This window comes from Rhinoraja longicauda, chromosome 34 (assembly GCF_053455715.1).
Source record: "Rhinoraja longicauda isolate Sanriku21f chromosome 34, sRhiLon1.1, whole genome shotgun sequence".
Classification (NCBI taxonomy): Eukaryota; Metazoa; Chordata; class Chondrichthyes; order Rajiformes; family Arhynchobatidae; genus Rhinoraja; species Rhinoraja longicauda.
The window spans coordinates 2,690,886-2,711,052 of NC_135986.1; the positions used below are offsets into that span (position 1 = coordinate 2,690,886).

At 47.9% G+C, this 20,167-nt stretch overlaps 1 protein-coding gene across 1 annotated transcript in view; it reads right to left on the bottom strand.

Annotated features, from left to right (window-relative positions):
* Positions 1–986: 986 nt before the first annotated feature.
* The window catches only part of LOC144609729 (P2R1A-PPP2R2A-interacting phosphatase regulator 1-like), a 35,451-nt gene continuing 16,270 nt past the window's right edge, over positions 987–20,167 (bottom strand). Inside the window, exons 4-10 of the mRNA XM_078428238.1 lie at positions 20,056–20,099; positions 11,073–11,127; positions 9,095–9,193; positions 6,762–6,850; positions 3,857–3,921; positions 3,325–3,427; positions 987–1,302 (exon numbers count right to left, since the gene is read on the bottom strand). Coding sequence (XP_078284364.1) covers positions 1,170–1,302; positions 3,325–3,427; positions 3,857–3,921; positions 6,762–6,850; positions 9,095–9,193; positions 11,073–11,127; positions 20,056–20,099 — 588 coding nt within the window. The 3' untranslated portion in view covers positions 987–1,169. The remainder of the gene's footprint in view (positions 1,303–3,324; positions 3,428–3,856; positions 3,922–6,761; positions 6,851–9,094; positions 9,194–11,072; positions 11,128–20,055; positions 20,100–20,167) is intronic.

Consider the following 20,167-nt stretch of genomic DNA (forward strand, 5'->3'; position numbering starts at 1 on the left):
CCCGCTAGTGATCAACCTGTAGGAATAGTGGTCAACCTGTAGGAACATTTCTTCTGTACAGCAACCACCACCATGAAGGGAAGCTCTGTAACATTACAAGCGGTGGCCTGCACAGCTTTAGTGATATTGGGGACGCCTCGCAAGCTAAAACAAGAGGCTATTGTGGGGGGACAATAGGGAATGTGCCCTCCCAGGTAGGGAGCAACAAAGCAAGGTTTGAAATAGAAAAAGGACCCAAAAGTGCTGGAGTAACTCAATGGGTCAGGCAGCATCTCTGGAGAACATGGATGGGCTGTTTGAAACAAGGTGCGAGTCCAACAGGGAAACCACTGTAAATTGAGAGCCAAACGTAACACTGTAAGGGAGACCCGACTAAGTTGCAGACAACAGACATAGAACCATACTGATCTCATGTAATGACTACATGGCGGTTGTCGCCACCATCAGAGTCAAGAGTCCAACCTTTCTCGGAGGCAGCTTCAAATTGACAAATGAAGGCAAGACAGAAGGTGACCTAAATGATGTGTAAATTTTTGGTTAAATGATGCGGTAAAATCAACTTCACATCAGGTATATAAGCAGACAGAGCAACAAAAAGCCACATCGCTTTCGTGTCTTCAAGCGGGCGGAGGGCACTGCCTGTGTGTCCAGTTACTCGATGCACATCCTTTTGCTGCGGCCAGCCGCTCTCAAGGCTGCCCTTGAGGGTTGGGGAGCCCTCTCCTCCCAGCAGCCAGGCTCGCCCCCGTGGCACGGTAACGGCTGGCCGCTCCCCGGCTGCCCCATCCTGTTAATGGATAGCGTGGGCCGACCTGGTCTCCAGCCCTATTGGCACATATATACAGAGGGCCAGAGCAGCTTCACGACAAACTCAATCATGTCTTCACCAGCGATCTATACAAGTGGTATGTACAACGGGCAGGGACGGGGTCCGAACCCAGCGTGTCAAGTGTCCAGGGCCGCCCCCTCCACCGAGATCTGCTGCCCACTCACCGGCCACCCTGTTATTTTTTTTCACTACTGAACTATACAGTTGACTATAAAATACTGATTAGGAATGCTATCATATACAACGTCCTCTAACAAAGTGCTTCATGTGTTTCCCCCGTCGCTCGGAGTCTGGCCGATTGTCTCTCTCTCTCTCTCTCTCTCACTCTCTCTCTCTCTGTTCACATTCCCGGCGGATGAGCCATGGGGGCAAAGGGCGAAGTGAAAGTGATGTCGGGGGCGGCTGGCGAGGCCGGGACGTCGGGCCCCGAGGGAGGCACCGTCTGGGGGGGGCTGTTGTTCACGCTCTCCAGGCTGCGGGAAGAAACACAAAACCCGTGAGGGGAGAATAAACGTTCACAAATGACTGCTAATCACTCCAGTTGTCCCATAAGTTCGTAATTGATAGGAGCATAGGAACATAGAAACGTAGACAATAGGTGCAGGAGGTGGCCATTTGGCCCTTCGAGCCAGCACCGCCATTCATTGCGATCATGGCTGATCATCCACAATCAGTAACCCGTGCCTGCCTTCTCCACATATCCCTTGATTCCGCTAGCCCCTAGAGCTCCATCTCTCTTTTAAATTCATCCAGTGAATTGGCCTCCACAGCCCTCTGTGGCAGAGAATTCCCACAGAGAATGTGTAGAGAATAGAGGGATATGGATCATGTTCAGGTAGATGAAATAGTTCAATTTGAAAGCACGCTAAGCCTGCTCTTTTCCAACCATCGAATTGGCCTCCACTGCCTTTAGTGACAGAGAATTCCACAAATTCACAACTCTCTGGGTGAAAAAGGTTTTTCTCACCTCAGTTTTAAATGACCTCCCCTTTATTCTTAGACTGTGGCCCCTGATTCTGGACTTCCCCAACATTGGGAACATTTTTCCTGCATCTAGCTTGTCCAGTCCTTTTATAAGTCTCTATAAGATCCCCTCTCATCCTTATTTGCAGAATTAAACCATTCGGCCCATCGAGTCTACTCCGCCATTCAATCATGGCCGATCTAGCTTTCCCTCTTAACAACTTCTCCTGCCTTCTCCCCGTAACCCCTGACACCCGTATTAATAGCTATTTAGATATTTAAACAAATAGATGTGGCGCCACCTGGGGGTCAAGACAATTACTGATCGAACTGGAATAATCACATGACTGGGAGATGACAGTTGACAGTTGGAGATGACAGTTGACAGTTGGAGATGGGAAGCTCTGCTCGAGCCCATGAGTGAAGACATGTGGTGCTCCTCTCAACAGCAACAAGCACCTAACTGTTCTCCTAAATAAGCGCGCGTGTTCAACCACTCTTTCGCTAATAAAACCCGTTTGATTCACAATGCATGGTTTACTACATAGAGCTATTTAAACAAAAGAATGTTCCCGGCATGTCCCCAACAACCCTCACCAACTTCTACAGAAGAGCCGTAGGAAAGCATTTTATCGGGATGCATCACAGCATGGTTTGGGAACAGCTCCATCCAAGATCACAAGAATGTATGTTGGCATTCATAGCAAGAGGATTTGAGTTTAGGAGCAGGGAGGTTCTGCTGCAGTTGTACAGGGCCTTGGTGAGACCGCACCTGGAGTATTGTGTGCAGTTTTGGTCTCCTAACCTGAGGAAAGACGTTCTTGCCTTAGAGGGAGTACAGAGAAGGTTCACCAGATTAATCCCTGGGATGGCGGGACTTGCATATGAGGAAAGACTGGATAGACTGGGCTTGTACTCGCTGGAATTTAGAAGACTGAGGGGGGATCTTATAGAAACATATAAAATTCTTAAGGGGTTGGAGAGGCTAGATGCGGGAAGATTGTTCCCGATGTTGGGGGAGTCCAGAACCAGGGGTCACAGCTTAAGGATAAGGGGGAAGTCTTTTAGGACCGAGATGAGAAAACATTTCTTCACACAGAGAGTGGTGAGTCTGTGGAATTCTCTGCCACAGAAGGTAGTTGAGGCCAGTTCATTGGCTATATTTAAGAGGGAGTTAGATGTGGCCCTTTTTGCTAAAGGGATCAGGGGGTTTGGAGAGAAGGCAGTTACAGGCTACTGAGCTGGATGATCAGCCATGATCATATTGAATGGCGGTGCAGGCTCGAAGGGCCGAATGGCCTACTCCTGCACCTATTTTCTATGTTTCTATGTTTCTAAATTGCAGAGGGTTGTGGATGCATCCCAGACCATCGCGCAAACCAACCTCCCTTCCATTGACTGCATCTACTCCATCTAGCAATCCCGTCACCCTGTGAACGCACATTTGACACGATGATTCCAGGCCTCTCCACAGCCATTTCCTAAGGACAATATAATACTGGGGTGTTCATTAATTAAATGAGCTGCGGTACCTGTGCGAGAGTGATGGTCTTAGCAGGGGGGTCGCACCGTGTCCGAGTCCAGGGACACCACTGACAAATAACTTCTTCGGAGGGGAATCCACTTCCATGTCACCTGTACAGACGACCAAAGGCTATTCATTGAGGGCTGAGGGAGGTGAGGCCAGAGAGAGGGGGGAGACGGAGAGAGGGGGATGAAATGGGGCCAGAAAGAGGGGGGGGGGGAGGAGAGAGATGGGGTGGGGGGAGATGAGGCCAGAGAGAGGGTGGATGGGGGGAATAAGTGGAGAAACAGGGTCAGGGGGGAAGAGACTGGGTCGGAGAGTGGGGGAGAGACAGGGCCAGGCAAAAAGGGAGAGAAACGGGGCAATGGGGAAGGAGTGGGGTAGGGAGGGAGGAACTCAAATAGTTCATGTGGCCAGGCGATGACATTATAGTCTTTACTGCAAGAGATGAAGCAAGAGGGGAGGGGGAGAAGACGGGGATGAATGGGGTTTGAATTTAAGGCAAAGCAAGTTGAAGGTGCATTTTGAGACAGTCTTACCTTTCCTCTTCAATGGTCCCAAGGCACTGGGTCGTATAGCAACACTTGGACTGACACATCTCCTGCTATAAGAAACACAGAATGAACACTTGAAGAAGCATCTCTTCAACATGATCACACAAGCAAGTTTATAGACTGGAGACACAAGGAATTGCAGATGCTGGAATCTGGAGCACAACACAAAGAGCTGGAGTAACAGCGGATCAGGCAGCAGCCGTGGAGGGAATAGACAGACGACGATTTGGGTCGGGACCCTTCTTCACATTGTGGTATAGACTGCCCATTGCACCTCCAAATCTCCTGCTGTGTTATCTGCCCCTAGGGCAGCACAGTAGAGTTACTGACTCACAGCGCCAGAGACCCGGTTAGATCCTGTCTACGGGAGCTGTCTGTACAGTTTGCATTCTCCCTGTGACCACGTGGGTTTTCTCCAGGTGGTCCGGTTTTCCCACATTCCAAAGACGTGCAGGTATGTAGGTTAATTCACTTCGGTAAAATTGTCCCTGGTATGTAAGATAGAAGTAGTGTACGGGTCTCAGTGCGCCGAAGGGCCTGTTTCCATGCTGTATCTCTACACTAATCTAGATTACCCTGCTACAGAAGAAGGGTCTCGACCCGAAACGTCACCCATTCCTTCTCTCCTGAGATGCTGCCTGACCAGCTGAGTTACTCCACCATTTTGTGAATAATTACCCTGCTACAGTAATGGCCCACTCCATAAAGAGTGGAGTACATTACGAGCATGAAGAATGTACCAATGATCCAAAGAAAAGGAGTGCAAGTTTGACGTAACATCTTATGTTTTAAATAAGGCCCAATCTGCGTATTCACTCCATGGGAGAAATCCCTCACCACAAGAATCAATCTGGTAAGTTCACACTGCACATATTGCAAAGTGGGATTCAGCAACAAAAAACAAAATCTGGAATTCTCTGCATTGGGCGATGATCATCTTAACGTAGAAACACAAAGTGAGAGAACAAACCAAGCGCAGGCTCGGCGATCGTTTCGCTGAACACCTCCGCTCAGTCCGTCTTAACCTACCTGATCTCCCGGTGGCTCAGCACTTCAACTCCCCCTCCCATTCCCAATCTGACCTGGGCCTCCTCCATTGTCAGAGTGAGGCTCAGCACAAATTGGAGGTACAGCACCTCATATTTCACTTGGGTAGTTTACACCCCAGCGGTATGAACATTGACTTCTCTAACTTCAGATAGTTCCTGCTTTCCCTCTCTATCCCCTACCCCTTCCCAGTTCTCCCACTAGTCTTCCCGTCTCCGACTACATCCTATTTTTGTCCCGTCCCCTCCCCTGTTATCAGTCTGAAGATTGATCACCCATTCCTTCTCTCCAGAGATGCTGCCTGTCCCGCTGAGTTACTCCAGCATTTTGTGTTCTATCTTCAACACAAATTGAGATACTGATCAAGGACAACCTAATCCAGTACAAGGAACCACAGATTCTGGTTTACAAAAAAAGACACAAGTGTTATTTTTCTTGAAGTAAACTATCAGTGCTCCAAGAAAGATTTTGAAGTGCTGGAGTAACTCAGTGGGTTAGGCAGCATTTCTGGAGAACATGGATAGGTGACGATTCGGGTCGGGACTCTTCTTCAGACTGATTTGGGGTTCAGACAGTTTCATAATCATATTTTTTTCAAGGGAGGGGGGGGGTGGGAGAGGGGAGATGTGTATTTCTGCAAAATGATGGGAATCATTTACTGGCATCTATAGTTCTAATGCTGAGACCATCAAGAGGTGCCCTGGTTGTACAATGCACCCATTTTAAGTGTCATGGAGTCTAAAACAAGACATCACTGAACTGCTTTGGTGAAAGAAAATATTTAATGAGGTTTGTTTTTATTGCATGGAACATTTCAAAATTTCCCACTGTTCTCTGGCATTCCATCTCTTGCAATACTTTCGCAGCTGGGGCGAATTAAAAGTTTGACAGTACTGCCCGAAATTAAAAAGATGCACTGTGTGAAGCAACATTAAAAGTGCCTTTGTCTACGAGACTGAAAGAGGATTCATTGCCACGCACACCAGTCAGGTCACTGGTTCACTCAGCAAGATGCAGAAATATCAGTCTGAAGAAGGTTCTCGACCCGAAACGTCACCTATTCCTTCTCTCCCGAGATGCTGCCTGACCCGCTGAGTTACTCCAGAATTTTGTCTCTACCCCAGAAATATCATGTGCCGCATCCCAGCCTCAGGAGAGAAACACCAAAAATAAAAATAAACACTTTCATGAGGGGAAAATAGCTCCAGGATGTATTTTTGCCATTTAGTCCATTAGATTAGAGAGAGATAATTAACAGCAAAATGCGTAACACATCATGAGGGTTAAACGGAATAAGAAAAATGTTACACATGCACACTCACGCACAGCGAGCACATATAAATGCGTGCGCACACACACACGCACTCAAGCGGGGACATGCAGGCATAAATGCTTGCACACGTACATGCAGCAAACATGTACATCATGCATATAAGCATTGATACGTATGCATAAACTCAGGCAGGCACACAACGCACAAGAGAGATACACCGACATACGTACGTACACACACACACACACACACACACGAGCCGGGGCACGTGGCCTTAAATGCACGCACATGTACACTGGCAAACATGCACAGCCGCAAACAAGCAGGAGCATGCAGGCATACACCTGCATGTACACAGGTACTGCACGCACAAAAGCAGGGACACGTGGACATAAACACACACACACAGATGGACATAAACGTGTAAACTCACCCCATACACAAGCACACACACACACGGGGGCGCAAACGTGTAAACTTAGGCCCATGTATACACACACTCAAACACAGGCAAAGTGAGAATCAGCAGCGGTTAAGCACGGGTTTCAGGAGTCGTTACATTTTTCTCACCTTCCAAACCGTCGAGTGGGACTGGGAGAGGAATTTGGCGTGACACCACCTTTGGGTATGAGGATTGGCTGGGATGAGGAGAAGTACTGCTGAAAAATACAGAAGGGGCGGGAAGGGCGGGAGATTTATTAGACCGCCTGCAGTGTGTCGCCAAGCCTCTCCTTCCTACAATCTCCACCCATTGCCAGATGGGCAAGGTAAACCTGGCGCATACTCGCCCAGAGGAACCCTGTGCTAGAGATCACCCAGGCCACCCTGTTAAATGTACAACCGTACTGTTATTAGAACACCCAAAATATAAGCTGGAATGTCTCCGCTCCTCCCCCCCCCCTCCCCCCCTCACCCCCCAACCACCCACTGCCATTCTTTGCAAGACTGGCAGACGGTGGTTGGCGTTGGAGTGGGAGGTGGAGGCAGGGGTGATCGGACCCAGGGGTCATCATGAGCGGTTGGTTGAACAGTTAACACAAATGTGCAATTTAGTCAGATCTTTGCAACTGCAGATACTGGTTAGTTTTAAAAAATAAAGTACTGGAGTAACTCAGCGGGTTAGGCAACTTCTCTCGGCTGGTATTGTGGTAGAGTTGCTGCCTTACAGTGACAGAGACCTGGGTTTGATCCCGACTACGGGCGCTGTCTGTACGGAGTTTGTACGTTCTCCATGTGACTGCTGTGGGTTTTCTCCGGGTGCTCCAGTTTCCTCCCACACTCCAAAGAGCTACAGGTTTGTAGGATAAATTGTAAATTGTCCCTAGTGTGTGTAGGACAGTGTTAGTGTGCGGGGATCGTTGTTGGTGCAGACTCTGTTGGCCAAAATGCCTATTTTCACGCTGTATCTTTAAACTAAACTAAATCTCTGGACACACGAATAGGTCAATCTGCATAAGGGTCCCGATCTGAATTGTCACCTATCCACGTTCTCCAGAGATGCTGCCTGCCCCACTGAGTTACTCCAGCACTCTGTGAAGCGTCACCTATCCATGTTCTCCACAGATGCTGCCTGACCCGCTGAGTTACTCCAGCACTCTGTGAAGCGTCGCCTATCCATGTTCTCCACAGATGCTGCCTGACTCGCTGAGTTACTCCAGCACTCTGTGAAATGTCATCTATCCATGTTCTCCAGAGATGCTGCCTGCCCCACTGAGTTACTCCAGCACTCTGTGAAACGTCACCTATCCATGTTCTCCAGAGATGCTGCCTGACCCGCTGAGTTACTCCAGCACACTGTGCGCTTTTCTTTGTAACTTATTTCTCGGCAGTGGTGGGCTGAGAGATGAGGAATTGGGGAAAGTACTTGAAGTAGCAGCTGCCTCTGACCACCGGAGGGCAGATCAGATCTCGGGACAATGCCCTGCCACAGGAGCCTTGCTGAACAATGTGCAGCTGATAGTGTAGAATAATTAACTGTATGCGCACACACATCAACCAGAGAGTTAGTTCCAACACCCTGCAGTAGACACTCCATTTATATGTCACGCTGCCTCAGTAAGGCCAGCAGCAGAATCAAGGACGAGTCGCACTCTGGCCACTCCCCCTTCTCCCATCAGGCAAAAAGGTTTAGAAGTGTGAAAACGCACACCTCCAGATTCAGGGACAGTTTCTTCCCGGCTGTTATCAGGCAACTGAATCATCCTACCACAACCAGAAAGCAGTGTTGAACTACTTTCTACCTCCATGATGACCCTCGGACTATACTTGATCGGACTTTGCCGGCTTTACCTTGCACTAAACATTATTCCCTGATCATGTATCTACACACTGTAAATGGCTCGACTGTAATCATGCATTGTCTTTCCGCTGACAAAAGCTTTTCACTGTACCTCGGTACACGTGACAATAAGCTAAACTGACTGGCTGACTTGAAATAATTGATCTTTTAGGATCACCACGATTCTTGTGTAAAACAGAAATGATACACCAGCCTGCACCAAACATCTTATGCAGATAGATACAAATGCTAAAGTAGCTCAGCGGGTCAGGCAACATCTCTGGAGAACATGGAAAGGTGACGTTTCGGGTCGGGACTCATCTTCAGACCAAACCCAAAAAGTCACTTCGCCATGCGCTGCCTGACCTGCTGAGTTACTCCAGCAATGATAGACCCAAAATGCTGGAGTGACGCAGCGGGACAGGCAGCGTCTCTGGAGTAAAGGAATAGGTGACGGGTCGGAACACTTCCTCACACTTCGAGTCCAAGGAAGGGTTCCGACCCTAACGTCACCCATTCCTTCTCTCCAGAGCCGCTGCCGGTCCCGCGCTGAGTTACCCCAGCATTTTATGTCTATCTTCGGTATGAACCAGCATCTGCAGGTCCTTCCGCCAGATTTCCATACCTTGCCGATCCGTGTTGGAGAAGGGGCGAGGGGGAAGATGTCGTCGCTCTGCAGGCTCAATACCCGGTCGTCCTGCTCAGCCGTCACCATCTGATCGCACTGCACAAAGAAGGAGAGGCGCCGGGTAAGCAGTACAAACCCACGATGCACTCACACAAAAACAATCAAGGCTGAGTCTGCAATTCATTTGAGACACCCAGTACCAAGTGAGGGGCGATCTTATAGAGGTGTATAAAATCATGAGAGGAATAGATCGGGTAGATGCACAGAATCTCTTGCCCAGAGTTGGGGAATCGAGGACCAGAGGACATAGGTTTAAGGTGAAGGGGAAAAGATTTAATAGGAATCTGAGGGGTAATTTTTTCACACAGAGGGTGGTGGGTGCATGGAACGAGCTGCCAGAGGAGGTAGTTGAGGCTGGGACTATCCCAGTTGAGGCTGGGACTGTTAAGAAACAGCTAGACAGGTACATGGATAGGACAAGTTTGGAGGGATATGGACCAAACGCAGGCAGGTGGGACTAGTGTAGCTGGGACATGTTGGCCGGTGTGGGCAAGTTGGGCCGAAGGGCCTGTTTCCACACTGTATCACTCTATGGCTCTCTACCCATCATTACTTTGAATAACTATGTGCACGGGAATGATCCACAGACTAAAGAAGAATTCAGGGCAGACGGGAAGACCCAAGAAGCAGAGACAACGAACTGCAGCTCTCGAAATCTTGAGCAAAACACAAAGCGCTGGAGGACTCCGCAGGTCAGGCAGTATCTGTGGAGGGAATGAACAGACGATGTTTTGGGACAGGAATTTTTTTCAGACTCCGTTGTCTATCCATTCCCTCCACAGATGCTGTCTGACCCAGAGTTCCTCCAGCACTTTGTTTTTTGCTTGATTCCAGCATCTGCAGTTGCTTGCGTCTCCAGTATTTAGGGATTCGATCAGGTCTCATCAAAATATGCCAAAGATTAAAATTCTTAAGGAATTTAATAGGTTAGAAGCAGGGATATTTTTCACCAGCTGAGGAGTCTAAAACACAGTGTCAGGATAAATGTTAGGTCATTTGGTTAATTGGCCTCTGTAAATGTAGACGCAAAAGAGAGATAACGTAGAACTAGTATGAACCGGTAACCTACAGTCGCCGCGGACTCGGATGGCTGACGTTTCCACGCTGTATCGCCAAACTAAGCTAAATAATAACATGCTGGTATTTTTTTTATTGGATGGCCACTTGCCCTTTAAACATTTGCTATCAAAGTGAAAGCTTCCAAAATTAAAGGTGGGGTCTGATTTACCCAGCATTTCTACCCATCTGATTAGTTTAGTTTAAGAGATACAGCGTGAAAACAGGCCCTTCGGCCCACCGAGTCCGTGCTGACCAACGATCACACATACACTAGTTCTATCCTACACATTAGGGTGGCATGGTGTCGCAGTGGTAGAGTTAGTGCAAGAAAATAACTGCAGATGCTGGTACATCTCGAAGGTATTTATTTCATAAAATGCTGGAATAACTCAGCGGGTCAGGCAGCATCTCAGGAGAGAAGGAATGGGTGACTTTTCGGGTCGAGACCCTTCTTCAGGCAGTGGTAGAGTTGCTGCCTTCCAGAGCTAGAGACCCGGGTTCGATCCTGACTACGGGCGCCTGTTTGTACGGAGTTTGTGCATTCTCCCCGTGACCGCGTGGGTTTTCTCCGAGATCTCCGGTTTCTTCCCACACTCCAAAGACGTACAGGTTTGTAGGTTAATTGTTTTGGTATAATTATAAATTGTCCCTAGTGTGTGTAAGAGTGCGTGGATCGTTGGTCGGCATGGACCTGGTGGGCCGAAGGGCATGTTTCCGCACTGTATCTCTCAACTAAACTAAGATTACCTGCATTAAGTATCTGAGGTCACAAAGGTGCAAAAGTTAAAAATAAAACCTTGCACGCGGTTTTACTAGTTAGCGGTTGAGAGGTTATTTAGCCTGGCCAAGTACTCACCAGCGTGAAGCCATCCTCCCACGAGCAGCTCATCTGCATGGCTGCGTGTATCCCTCTTCAGAGAAGAAAAAAAACAGGGAGCACGGATTAGTCACCGGAACAATACTCTCTACCTGCCTTTAGCATCTTCCCCCTCCTCAGCCAACTTACTGCAAGAAACACAGCCGGAGTAACGTGGGTGTAGGAAAACCCTGATCAATTTTGTTACTTCCTGCCCACAGATTCAACACGGCAGAACCAGAGGAAACTCTGCAGAAATGCCCGATGGTGTGGTATCGAGCTGCAGAAGATTGCTTCCTTTGGCAGCGGTGATCTCGCGGGCAGAACATGGAGGAGGCTGCAGATGTGGAAGAAGAGTAGTGTGGAACACCATGGCTGGACTGACGTCGGGCTCACAGCTACTTTGCAAAGGGAAATTGGAACCCAAAATACTGGAAAGATTCAGCAAGTCCGACAGTGTCTGTGGAGATATATTGTATCAGCGTCCACCACCACCCGTGGTAGTGCATTCCAGGCACCTACCAATCTCTATGTAGAAAATAAAACATTGTCCCTCTCAACTTAATCCCAAGTCCTCTAGTCTTTTTCCTATCTACCCTGGGGGAAAAAGGTTCTGACAATCTTTGGGCGGCACAGCAGTAGAGTTGCTGCCTTACAGTGCCAGAGACCCGGGGTCAATCCCAACTGCAGGGGCTGTCTGTGCGGAGTTTGCACGTTCTCCCCGTGGGTTTTCTCGGGTGTTCCGATTTCCTCCCACACTCGAAAGACGCGCACGTTTGTAAACATAGAAAATAGGTGCAGGAGGAGGCCACTTGGCCCTTTGAGCCAGCACCGCCATTCATTGTGATCACGGCTGATCATGATCGTGTCTCTAATCCAGGCAAGGAGACTTGACCGGGGGAGACCGAAGTCAGGAAGAGCCATAGTAGTGGGTGACTCCATTGTCCGAGGTACAGACAGTAGATTCTGTGGCGGCAGGCGGGACTTGAGGATGGTCTGTTGCCTTCCTGGAGCAAGGGTTCAAGACATCACGGACCGGCTTCAGAACATCCTAGCGAGGGAAGGCGATCAACTGGAAGTAGTTGTGCACGTGGGCACGAACGATGTCGGGAGGAAGAGGAAGGAGATACTGCAACGTGAGTTTAGAGAGTTAGGAAGAAGACTGAGAAGTAGGACGTCGAGGGTGGTTACCTCTGGACTGCTACCTGTACCAAGTGCTGGTGAGGGCAGGAATAGAGAGATCGTGGATATGAATGTATGGCTGAGGGGCTGGTGCAGAGAGCAGGGATTTAGATTTCTGGACCACTGGGATCTCTTCTGGGGTAGGGGTGACCTGTACAAAAGGGACGGGTTACACCTTAACAGCAGGGGACCAACATTCTGGCAGGCAGGTTTGCTAGTGCTACAAATGTGGCTTTAAACTAAGTAGTGGGGGGGAGGGGTTGCCAAATTGGGAATATGAAGATGGAGTTAAACGGGAAGCGAATACAGGAGAAATTGCAAAGGACTCTCGAATAAATGGGAAGGGAAGTTCTAGATGGGATAAGAGAGTAAGGTCAGGGCCAATTGCGACCGGTGTGAGAAGGGAGGTGAATACTGAAGTTAAAGTGTTATATTTAAATGCGCAAAGTATAAAAAATAAAGTGGATGAGCTTGAGGCTCAGTTAGACATTGGCAAGTATGATGTTGTAGGAATCACTGAGACATGGCTACAAGAGGACCAGGGCTGGGAACTGAATATTCAGGGGTACACAACGTATAGAAAAGACAGACAGGTGGGCAGAGGGGGTGGGGTTGCTCTGTTGGTAAGGAATGATATTCACTCCCTTGCAAGGGGTCACATAGAATCAGGAGATGTAGAATCAGTATGGATAGAAATGAGGAATTGTAAGGATAAAAAGACCCTAATGGGAGTTATCTACAAGCCCCCAAACAGTAGCCTCGACATAGGGTGCAAGTTGAATCAAGAGCTAAAATTGGCATGTCGCAAATGTAATGCTACGGTGGTTATGGGAGATTTCAACATGCAGGTAGGCTGGGAAAATCAGGTTGGTAATGGACCCCAGGAAAGAGACTTTGTGGAGTGCCTCTGAGATGGATTCTTAGAACAGCTTGTACTGGAGCCTACCAGGGAGAAGGCAATTCTGGATTTAGTGTTGTGTAATGAACCTGATCTGATAAGGGGACTCAAGGTAAAAGAGCCATGAGGAGGCAGTGATCATAATATGATAGGTTTTACTCTACAAATTGAGAGGGAGAAGGGAAAATCGGAAGTGTCAGTATTACAGTATAGCAAAGGGGATTACAGAGGCATGAGGCAGGAGCTGGCCAGATTTGACTGGAAGGAGGCCCTAGCAGGGAAGACGGTGGAACAGCAAAGGCAGGTATTCCTGGGAATAATGCAGAAGTTGCAGGATCAATTTATCCCAAAGAGGAAAGATTCTAAGGGGAGTAAGAGGCACCCGTGGCTGACAAGGGAAGTCAAGGACAGCATAAAAATAAAAGAGAAGTATAACATAGCAACGAAGAGTGGGAAGTCAGAGGATTGAGACTCTTTTAAAGAGCAACAGAAGATAACTAAAAAGGCAATACGGGGAGAAAAGATGAGGTACGAGGGTAAGCTAGCCAATAATATAAAGGAGGATAGCAAAAGCTTTTTTAGGTATGTGAAGAGGAAAAAAATAGTCAAAGCAAATGTGGGTCCCTTGAAGACAAAAGCAGGGGAATTTATTATGGGGAACAAGGAAATGGCAGACGAGTTGAACCGGTACTTTGGATCTGTCTACACTAAGGAAGATACAAGCAATCTCCCAGATGTTCTAGTGGCCAGAGATCCTAGGGTGACAGAAGAACTGAAGGAAATCCAAATTAGGCAGGAAGTGGTGTTGGGCAGACTGATGGGGCTGAAGGCTGATAAATCCCCAGGGCCTGATGGTCTGCATCCCAGGGTACTTAAGGAGGTGGCTCTAGAAATTGTGGACGCATTGGTGATCATTTTCCAATGATCAATAGATTCAGGATCAGTTCCTGTGGATTGGAGGGTAGTTAATGTTATCCCACTTTTTAAGAACGGAGAGAGAAAACGGGAAATTATAGACCAGTTAGTCTGACATCAGTGGTGGGGAAGATGCTGGAGTCAATTATAAAAAACGAAATTGCGGAGCATTTGGATAGCAGTAACAGGATCGTTCCGAGTCAGCATGGATTTACAAAGGGGAAATCATGCTTGACTAATCTTCTGGAAATTGTTTTTGAGGATGTAACTAGGAAAATTGACAGGGGAGAGCCGGTGGATGTGGTGTACCTCGACATTCAGAAAGCCTTCGACAAGGTCCCACATAGGAGATTAGTGGGCAAAATTAGAGCACATAGTATTGGGGGTAGGGTACTGACATGGATAGAAAATTGGTTGGCAGACAGAAAGCAAAGAGCGGGGATAAATGGGCCCCTTTCAGAATGGCAGTGACTGGTGGGGTACCGCAAGGCTCGGTGCTGGGACTGCAGCTTCTTACAAAATACATTAATGACTTGGATGAAGGGATTAAAAGTACCATTAGCAAATTTGCAGATGATACAAAGCTGGGTAGTAGTGTGAACTGTGAGGAAGATGCTATGAGGTTGCAGGGTGACTTGGACAGGTTGTGTGAGTGGGCAGATGCATGGCAGATGCAGTTTAATGTGGATAAGTGTGAGGTTATCCACTTTGGTGGTAAGAATAGGAAGGCAAATTATTATCTGAATGGTGTCAAGTTAGGAAAAGGGGACGTACAACGAGATCTGGGTGTCCTAGTGCATCAGTCACTGAAAGGAAACATGCAGGTACAGCAGGCAGTGAAGAAAGCATGTTGGCCTTCATAACAAGAGGAGTTGAGTATAGGAGCAAAGAGGTCCTTCTGCAATTGTACAGGGCCCTAGTGAGACCACACCTGGAGTACTGTATGCAGTTCTGGTCTCCAAATTTGAGGAAGGATATTCTTGCTATTGAGGGTGTGCAGTGTAGGTTTACTAGGTTAATTCCCGGAATGGCGGGACTGTTGTATGTTGAAAGACTGGAGCGACTAGGCTTGTAAACACTGGAATTTAGAAGGATGAGAGGGGATCTTATTGAAACGTATAAGATTATTAAGGGGTTGGACACTTTAGAGGCAGGAAACATGTTCCCAATGTTGGGGGAGTCCAGAACCAGGGGCCACAGTTTAAGAATAAGGGGTATGCCATTTAGAACGGAGATGAGGAAAAACTTTTTCAGTCAGAGAGTTGTAAATCTGTGGAATTCTCTGCCTCAGAAGGCAGTGGAGGCCAATTCTCTGAATGCATTCAAGAGAGAGCTAGATAGAGTTCTTAAGGATAGCGGAGTCAGGGGGTATGGGGAGAAGGCAGGAACGGGGTACTGATTGAGAATGATCAGCCATGATCACATTGAATGGTGGTGCTGGCTCGAAGGGCCGAATGGCCTACTCCTGCACCTATTGTCCATTATGAATTGGCCTCCACTGCCTTCTGCGGCAGAGAATTCCACAAATTCACGACTCTCTGGGTGAGTGATTTTTCTCATCTCAGCTTTAATTGGCCCCCCCTTTGTTCTTAGGTTCTGTAGGTTGATTGGCTTCTGTAAAACTGTCCCCTGTGTGTGGGATAGCTCGAGTGTGTTTGTTTGGGGGGATTATTGTTGGTCGGCATGGACTCGGTGGGCATGTTTCCACGCTGTTCCTCGCAATGAAACATCTGAAAAACTTGGTTCCCCCAGTCCTCTCCCGCTGTAAGTGGCACATCAGTAAGTCGCTCTGTTTCGTTCACCACTACCACACTGCAACAGCAGCACTTCCCACTATCTCTTTGCTGTTCTCACAATGTGTCTAACAGCTGGAGCTCCTCCAGCCCCGGCTTGACAGGAGGACACGGCGTCCTGGCGCGCAAGCTGCCTTTTAAGTACTGCAGCGTGGGAGCAGGAGAGCCACGACTGATAGGAAGGCAGTGCTTTGGATCAGGCCCGGGTCGAACGTCTGAAGGGATACTCCCCCAGCAGCAGCACGGCTGAGGCAAAGATAAACCGCAGCCCCTCCTCTCCCACCATCACCACCACACGTTCAACTTTAGGCACACGCAACTGCCTGTCTCTTAAAGTTTCAGATAATAGCAACAAGAGCACTTTTGCTCATGCTTCAGCCAGAACTGCAGTTCTAAAGCTCTAAATCCAAGGCCAAAACCAGCGTGCATCAACAAGTGATATAAAGTCAGGGGGGGGTGACACATCTGAAATAGTCGCAATGACGGCCCAGCAGTGCAGCAGTCATAAGACGGGTCTTGACCCGAAACGCGAGTCTGAAGGTGTAAACCAGTGTCTACAGTTCCTGCACACAGAACAGTTGAGGCAATCATAAGAGAGACTTTTAGGAGAGTCAGAGGAGTGGAAGGATGGAGGAAGATGAAAAGAGGCCAGAAGAGGTTCTTACGAGGTTTTTATGGAGCATAATCTCCATAGGAAATGGTAGCGTAGAATGTCCTATTTCTCTCAATTTCTGGACACCCAAGGTTGGCAAGGTATTAACATAGAAAATAGGTGCAGGAGGAGGCTATTTGGCCCTTCGAGCCAGCACCATCATTCATTGTGTCTGAAGAAGGGTCTCGACCCAAAACGTCACCCATTCCTTCTCTCCTGAGATGCTGCCTGACCTGCTGAGTTACTCCAGCATTTTGTGAAATAAACACCTTAAATTTGTACCAGCATCTGCAGTTATTTTCTTACACGCCCAGCAGTACAATATCAAGAGCTTTAACATTGGACCTCAAACTGAGCTCCGACCTACTATAGGCTTTAGAGATACAGCGTGGAAACAGGCCCTTCGGCCCACCGAAGGAGGTTGAGGGGTAGTCTTATGGAGATGTATAAAACCACGAGGGGAATTGATAGGGTGAATGCACAGTCTTTATCCAGTGTTGGGGATTCAAGAAACAGAGGACATAGGTTTAAGGTGAGAGGGAAAAGATTTAATAGGAACCGGTGGGGCAAGTTTTCCACACACAGTATATGGCGAGTGCCATACGGTGGGTATATGGAACGAGCTGCCAGAGGAAGTAGATGAGACAGGTGCTATAACATTTAAAAGACATTTGGAAGGTTTAGAGGGGGATACAGGCCAAATGTGGGTAGGTGGGACTAGCTTAGATGGGGTACCATGGTCGGCATTGGGCGAGTTGGGCTGAAGGACCTGTTTCTGTGCTGTTTAACTCCATGACTAATTACTTAGGATTTTTAGTTTAGTTTAGAGATACAGCGCAGAAACAGGTCATTCAGCCCACTGGTTTCATGGCGATGCGCCGACCAGTGATCCCCGCATATTAACACTGCCCTACACACTCTAGGAACAATTTTTTTCACATTTACCAAGCCAATTAACCTACATACCTGTACATCTTTGGAGTGTGGGAGGAAACCGGAGATGTCAGAGAAAACCCACGCAGGTCATGGGGAGAATGTACAGTACAAACTCCGTACAGACAGCACCCGTAGTCAGGATGGAACCTGGGTCTCCGGCGCTGCATTCGCTGTAAGGCAGCAACTCTACTGCTGCGCCACACGAAAGGCACTCGCCAAATAAGAAACATATTTGTCTTTGCTTCTATTCTTTCCAAGAGCTTCGATTCAGTCTGAGTTTACATAGAGCCTGTACAGCAGGAGGGATTTCACATTAGGGATTTAACATTAGGGATAATGATCTCACTGACATATAACTAATGTAAACAATAGCACGATCGCACAAGATTACTGACATTTCATTGGTATTTGTACCAACTCCAAGTCGCTGTGATCTGGCAACGGACATCCTGAAAGGACAACTAAACTAGTTCAGGACTTTCAAAGGGGAGATGAATGAATATCTAACATGGTGGAAGTGCCCAACACTAGAGGGCATATTTATAAAGTGAGAGGGGGAAAGTTTAATGGAGTGGATGGTGAGGGCCTGGAACACGTTGCCAGGGATGGTGGTGGAGGCAGATACGATCGTGGTGGTCCAGAGGGTTTCGGATAAGCACATGGATATGCTGAGAATAGAGGGATATGGATAACGTGCTGGCAGATGAGATCATGTTGAAAGACTGGAGCGACTAGGCTTGTATACACTGGAATTTAGAAGGATGAGAGGGGATCTTATCGAAACATAGAAGATTATTAAGGGGTTGGACACGTTAGAGGCAGGAAACATGTTCCCAATGTTGGGGGAGTCCAGAACAAGGGGCCACAGTTTAAGAATAAGGGGGAGGCCATGTATGTACGTAGGTAAATTGGCTGGGTAAATGTAAAAATTGTCCCTAGTGTGTAGGATAGTGTTAATAGTGTTAGTGTGCAGGGATCGCTGGGCGGCGCGGACTTGGTGGGCCGAAAAGGCCTGTTTCCGCGCTGTATATATATGATATGATATGATGATATGATTTAGAACTGAGATGAGGAAAAACTTTTTCAGTCAGAGAGTTGTGAATCTGTGGAATTCTCTGCCTCAGAAGGCAGTGGAGGCCAATTATAGACAATAGACAATAGGTGCAGGAGTAGGCCATTCAGCCCTTCGAGCCAGCACCGCCATTCAATGCGATCATGGCTGATCACTCTCAATCAGTACCCCGTTCCTGCCTTCTCCCCATACCCCCTCACTCCGCTATCCTTAAGAGCTCTATCCAGCTCTCTCTTGAAAGCATCCAACGAACTGGCCTCCACTGCCTTCTGAGGCAGAGAATTCCACACCTTCACCACTCTCTGACTGAAAAAGTTCTTCCTCATCTCCGTTCTAAATGGCCTACCCCTTATTCTTAAACTGTGGCCCCTTGTTCTGGACTCCCCCAACATTGGGAACATGTTTCCTGCCTCTAATGTGTCCAATCCCCTAATTATCTTATATGTTTCAATAAGATCCCCCCTCATCCTTCTATATTCCAGTGTATACAAGCCTAATTGCTCCAGCCTTTCAACATACGACAGTCCTGCCATTCCGGGAATTAACCTAGTGAACCTACGCTGCACGCCCTCAATAGCAAGAATATCCTTCCTCAAATTTGGAGACCAAAACTGCACACAGTACTCCAGGTGCGGTCTCACCAGTGCCCGGTACAACTGTAGAAGGACCTCTTTGCTCCTATACTCAACTCCTCTTGTTATGAAGGCCAACATTCCATTGGCTTTCTTCACTGCCTGCTGTACCTGCATGCTTCCTTTCAGTGACTGATGCACTAGGACACCCAGATCTCATTGAACATCCCCTCTTCCTAACTTAACACCATTCAGATAATAATCTGCCTTTCTATTCTTACTTCCAAAGTGAATAACCTCACACTTATCTACATTAAACTGCATCTGCCATGTATCCGCCCACTCACACAACCTGTCCAAGTCACCCTGCAGCCTTATTGCATCTTCCTCACAATTCACACTACCCCCCAGCTTAGTATCATCTGCAAATTTGCTAATGGTACTTTTAATCCCTTCATCTAAGTCATTAATGTATATCGTAAATAGCTGGGGTCCCAGCACCGAACCTGGATAAAGCTCTTAAGGATAGTGGAGTCAGGGGGAATGGGGAGAGGGCAGGAACGGGGTACTGATTGAGAATGATCAGCCATGATCACATTATTGAATGGCGGTGCTGGGTCAGAGGGCCGAATGGCCTACTCCTGCACCTATTGTCTACTGTCTATTGTCTATCATTTCAGCTAGGCATCATGTTCGACACAAATACTGTGGGCAGAAGGGCCCATTTTTGTGGTATATTGTCCTGTGTAGGAAGAATATTGCAGGTCTATGGATAGTGAGCAGGGCAAGTGAGAGCTCATTTTAAGAGCCAGCACAAGCAAGATGGGTTGAATGGTCCTCTGAGTTGCACTGTACCACCTTGTCCTCAGGAATAACAGATAAAAACCAGGGAATGGCCACAAACTGGGTCCACCTCGAACGAACAAACCGGACAGAGTGGGCATTTCTAGTTGCCAGACTCACCTCTCGTGTGCAGTCTCTCGGTTCATCACGTCCATGCTCTCCTCCTGAAACGCAAAATAAAACAGGCAGTTTCCTTGTGTCTGTGTGCGGTCGTCAGTCTCGGCCTCTGCCC